The 6,000-nt window shown below is 25.7% G+C and overlaps 1 protein-coding gene across 1 annotated transcript; it reads left to right on the plus strand.

Moving 5' to 3' along the window:
• Positions 1–3,084: 3,084 nt before the first annotated feature.
• LOC101512235 (aquaporin SIP1-1-like) lies at positions 3,085–4,848 on the plus strand. The gene is made up of 2 exons (XM_004506251.4): positions 3,085–4,027; positions 4,687–4,848. The coding sequence occupies exon 1, from the start codon at positions 3,280–3,282 to the stop codon at positions 3,997–3,999; it is 720 nt and encodes a 239-aa protein (XP_004506308.1). The 5' UTR covers positions 3,085–3,279; the 3' UTR covers positions 4,000–4,027; positions 4,687–4,848.
• Positions 4,849–6,000: the final 1,152 nt, after the last annotated feature.

Consider the following 6,000-nt stretch of genomic DNA (forward strand, 5'->3'; position numbering starts at 1 on the left):
TGCAACAATTGTACTTGAAATATATGATCATAAATAGTGTAGTACAGCTTTAAAAAATGAAATTTCATCAAAATTTAGACCAAAATTCTGTTTGGATGATCAAATCTAGAGAGAAACAAAATAGGAGGACTACTTTCGCGATTCAGCAAAAATAGGAGGACCAAAACTGCAATTAAGTCTTTTTCTATTGTTTTTGTTTTTGTTTTTGTTAATTTGAAGAAAGAAAAACTTAAGAAATTTGAAGAGAAAAAAAAAGTGAGTAAAATACTTTAACATTAAGCACTCTAGAAATATCACATAGTGCACTTAAAAATTTGTGTGTTTTTGTATATTTTCTTTTAAGTGGAGTATTTTGAAATTATTTATAAAAAATAATGAATATAGTAAAAATAAGGTCGATTATTGGAATGTGCAGCCACCCAAATATTGCGTGCTTCAAATTAGTAAGGGTCCCAAATATTTTTATTTTTAATAATTAACAAAATAAAAGTGATTGTTTTTTTGTAAATATATTTTTAATCTCTACAAACTTACGACCTATTAAGTTTAGTCTCTAAATATTTTTATCATTTATAATTTTTATTTTAATTTTATTAAGACTATTTTTAGTAATTAAAAATATATTTTTTTTAAGTTTTTAAAATAAAGACTAAATAGTTGATAATTTTTTTTATAAGAAATAAAATAAAATTTTATAATTTTATAGAGACTAAAATTTATTTTATTCTTTTTTATTATTATTAAAATTGCATTTTATTTTTATTAACGGCTCAATTTTTAAAATTAAAATAATACTTTTAAAATATTAAAAACAAAATATTTAAGATAGTCCTCATAAAAAGTACTTTTAAGATAGTCCTCATAAAATATTTAAGATTATATATATTTAAAATACTTTTTTCAGATTAAAAAATTAATTTAAAATTGAAACACAAAACTAAAGTTTAAAATTCTGTATTAAACCATAAAATTGAAACTGATTTTGATATTTTGAAAATTTTAAAACAAAAATACCCCAAATGGGGATCAGTTTTTAGGCTTTCATTATTGTTTTTTTATGAAAACCCACATTTATCTATTCAATATTTTATTTTTTGAGGAAAACTTTAAACAACTTAATTTTATATTTGTTATAATTAGTTGAGTTTGTATATTAAGAGATGTTATAGGGCTTATTAACCTTTTATATAGTCCCTTATTTATAATACTTTGTAATTTTTTCGTTAAATCAATAAATAAGATTATTAAAAAATATTTTATTTTGTAATAATGATCTCACATAAATAATTATTTTAGTAAATTATTTTTCAAAACTTCTTGAGAAAATTTACAGCGATGTTTTGTTGATTTATTTTTCTTTTCTATTTTTGTTGGATTCATGAAGTTTCTATTCAAGATATTAAATTTTCATCTTAAAAACATTATCTCCATCTTTTTTAAATTCTGAAAACTGGCAACAACAAGTTTGATGTGCACTGATAGAAATGACAAATGATTCTCCAATCGTCAGCAAATATTTCAGGTAATAAATTGCGGTCTATGAGTTCAAAAAAAATTATTTTAAATGAAAAGTTCAGGACAACAACAAGAGAATTAAAAATAAAGATCTTAGAAAAAAAAATCAAAGTAAAAATCTAGACCGCATTATAAACTTTCTTATCTCAAGAAAAAGGAATTACCTCATTAAAAAAAAATTGTGATTTTTTATTTATAAAAAATCCAATAAACATTTTAGCTTTTATCAATAAAAATAATACATTTTTTAATAAAAATGACGAATGGTTAAGTCAAAAATTTATATTTCTTTGAGCAAGTGAATTTTAGTTATTTCACATTCTTTTTAGTCAAAAAATTTTAGTATTTGAATTTCTTTTATTTAATGAAATTTTAGTACTTTAAATTATTTTTAATTGATGTTATTTCTAGTATTTTTTGTACAATGTTCAAACTTAAAATATAATAAACACATTTCAATTTAAAGAATAATAGATAGATAATTAATTTAATAAAAAACACGATTTTGAATCCTAAAAATTTCACTAAATTTTTTAAATATATTGTCTTTTCGAATATATTAATATATCTTAAATTTATTATTTTCTTATATTTTACACATTTCCCACCGATATTACTCTAGTTTAAATGAAAATTGAATGCAAATTCTTATGATAATAAAATATAATTGAGAAAACAAAATCTACTAAAAAAAATATTAGTCGTGGATTATTTTTGTTGCTACTTATTGAGATTAGATAATCCAAATCATTTGAATTAAAGGTTAAAAGAATTAATAAAATCAAAAGACTAAAATTTTAAACGTGGATTTCAGAAAGAAAAAAATCTTAACATATCAATTAATTACTTACATTTGCCCATTAAAAAAATTTGTTGATACTTCTCACATATAAAATATGTTAAAAGAATCATTTAGATCATGTGGTTATTTAAATTATACGAAAATTACATATTAGTCTTTTATATTTTTTATGTAACAAATTAATTTTTTTAATTTTTTTTTTGTCAAATTTATCTTTTATATTTGTAAATATTTACAATTCTAATTTCAAACTACCAAACTTTGAAACCTCAAACTCTTTCAACTTTTTCAATAACCTCGTGTAATTTTTAAGAGATTTTTATTGTAGTAATTTTAACAGCAATTAATTTTTTTTAAAACAACCGAACAAGATAAAATTTGAGTGAAATAATATTATGATTCTTGAAATCAAACGTAATCCAACTACAAAATTTCTGAAAATTTATTATTTTGTTCTTTATATAATTGATGATAAAATCCGTAGTAAAATTTTAAAAATTTCTATCTACAAATAATATATAAATTGAAATTATGACTAAAGATAATTCGATATTATAATATCACAAATTTAAATGATTAATTTATTAAAAAATATTAAATAATTAATATGATATTTTGGTGCCTCATTAAATTATGTATTTTGTCTTTTTTTATCAATGATTATCATTGAAGTACTTATTGCAGTAGTTGTTGTAGTAGCCAACAAAGGCTAACATTAGTACAGAAGCCAGCTAATTAGCATGTCCCTATCTGTGTCTTTGCTCACCACTCAAGAGTCAAGATAAAAAAGCTAATGTGTTGCACTTACATCCATAGGATACTATCCCCTCACTCTTTCTCTACCATCAACACATCCATAATGAGTGAGTGAGTGAGTGTGTGTGAGTTCCAAAATTTCCAAGGAACAAAAACACAAAAACCTCAAACATCCTAAAACCAAAAAAAAAAAAAAGGAAAAAAAAATGAAGGTAATTAAAGCAGCAATAGGAGATGCAATTTTAACATCAATATTTGTTTTCTTTATCTCAACATTGAGAATTCTATCTACAAAAACATCTTTTTTCCTTAATCTTGAACCACTTTCACTACCAGGCCTATTCATAACAACCATCATAAACACAATCATTATCCTAACAATAACCTTAATTGGTAGAATCTTAGGTGGTGCTAGCTTCAACCCTTCATCCACTATTTCCTTCTACACAATAGGATTAAGACCTGATTCATCTCTTCTCTCAATGGCCATTAGATTTCCAGCTCAAGCAATAGGTGGAGCCATTGGTATCAAATCCATCCTTCAAGTGATTCCAACCCAATACAAAGATATGATGAAAGGTCCTTCTTTGAAAGTTGATTTGCATAAAGGAGCTATAGTTGAAGGGGTTTTGACTTTTACTCATAACTTGGTTATTCTCTTTGTTATGCTTAAGGGTCCTAAAAATCCTTGGTTGAAAGTTTATTTGCTTTCTGTGGTGACTTTGGTTTTGGTTATTTTAGGTTCTGGTTATACAGGACCTTCTTTGAACCCTGCTAATGCTTTTGGATGGGCTTATCTCAATAATAAGCATAATACTTGGGAGCAATTTTATGTTTATTGGATATGTCCTTTAATGGGGGCTACTTTTGCTGCTTTGGTTTACCGTTTTGTGTTTATGTCTCCAATCAAGGAGAAGAAAGCTTGAGTTGACAGAGTCATTGTTCTAAATTGGGGTATGTAACAACATTGTTAATGTATTTTGCTGCAATATTTAAGTTTGTAGCATAACTGCAACGGTTAGTGTAATTGCAGTTTAAGTAGTAGTTAAGATTCTATATTTTAATAAAAGTCAATAAATTCTTTATCTTTATGCACTTTTTCCCCTTTTAGTTATTGTTCATTTGAAGTTGTTTTCATTGTTTTTATCTAGTATCCTGAAAGGTTGTTATTAGATAAGTAGGTTAGTTTGATGACGTTTTAATTATCTTTATCATTCATTAGTTAATTATAAATTGATTACATATTCTTTTTTATAGTTAATTGAATTTGTTAAGGGATGTTAAGAGTTATCCACCCTCTGTATATAATTCCTTATCTGTAATTTTTTTGTAAAATCAATGAATGGAAATATATAAAAAAATAATTCTATTTTACTTATTTTGTAATATAGTTTCGGAGTAATAATTATTCCGCTACATTCCTTCTTAAGATTTTCTTGAGAAAATATTTATGCAGCTTCATTTATTAATTTTTACTTTTCTATTTTTTTATTGAATTCATCATATTTCTCATCAAGATTCTAGTTGGTTCTAGCTTCTTTTTACCATTGTTTATTATCTTCTTGTTCCCACAATTTGTTGCTATTCTGGTTGATTCTAATTCTACTTTTCAGGTCAATGCAAAATCAAGATATTATACATTTGTTGAAGATTTGTCAAGAACACCAACAAAATTTGGTGACAAATATTTATTCTTTTTAACCTATAATTGGTATTTTAGCTTTTATTCCTCAAGATCATGGATAGTTAAGCAATATTTATTCTTTTTAGTCTCATTTACATATAGCTTCTATCTATTAAGATAATGGATGGCTATGTTGAAGTAAAAACTTTTTTATATGTGTTTTAATGACAACAAACTTTACAAAATAAATGTTAAGTTTTCTAAATAGTGATCTACTAATGTTAGCATTTGAGTTTTTGTTGAAAGAACATAAGTGGTCAAGTTTGAAGCCATTCACATAAACAAGTGCATTGTATCAACTCAACAATAAAAGAATTTGGGAGACTAATTCATAAATATAAATACCATTATCCTCAAGCCGATGATGATCATCTCAATATGTTGTATCTTAATCACACTTAAAATCTCTTGGAAGAAGTCAAGAAAAACATAGGGTCAAGATGTGTCTATATGAAAATTAGAGGATGAAGAATTCAGATATGAGGATGAAGAATCCAGATCTGAGGATGGAGAATCCAGATTCGAGGATAAAGAATCCAGATCCGAGGATGAAGAATCTTGATCCAAGGATGCATACTTTTACAATCTTATATATGAGGATAAACCCGAGTACGGACATTCCTCAAAATCTCAAGACAAAAGTTGACAAATTGTTCACACTATTCAAGGTATTGGAAACAAGAAAGAACATTCTCATCAATAATAGATCGAGAGGATAATAAGAATCTATTTTACAAATCATATTCTAGAAGGTTACCTAACAAGTAATAAATGTGTCAACATGTTTACACCAAATTCCAAGAATCACGTATTGGAAAGAAAGACATACAATCATCTCTCCAATACTTACATAGATCCGAGGATGATCATCCATAAACATCCTTAAAGTCAAATACATCAGAGGATGAATACAAGCTCAAGATGAGGATAGACACAGAGGATATCCTCCTAACAAATTTGACACATACAAGAAAGTACAAAAGTACAAAAAGGTGAAGTACTTGACATGAAGGGCACACTAGTCAAAGTGGTTGGAAAAGGTAAAGCAAAAGGATAAAACAATTCATGAGAAGAGGATCCACGCTAGAGGATGAACAATGAAAGGATGAACTTCTAGTTCCATTCATCCTCATACACAGGGAATAGCCAAAAAATACCAAAATACGAAAAAGGGTGTACTTAACAAGAAAAGAAGGATCCTACAAGTCTTGGAAAAGTAAAAAAGTGTAAGTATAGAAGTACG

Source organism: Cicer arietinum, chromosome 6 (genome assembly GCF_000331145.2).
Source record: "Cicer arietinum cultivar CDC Frontier isolate Library 1 chromosome 6, Cicar.CDCFrontier_v2.0, whole genome shotgun sequence".
In the NCBI taxonomy this organism is placed as follows: Eukaryota; Viridiplantae; Streptophyta; class Magnoliopsida; order Fabales; family Fabaceae; genus Cicer; species Cicer arietinum.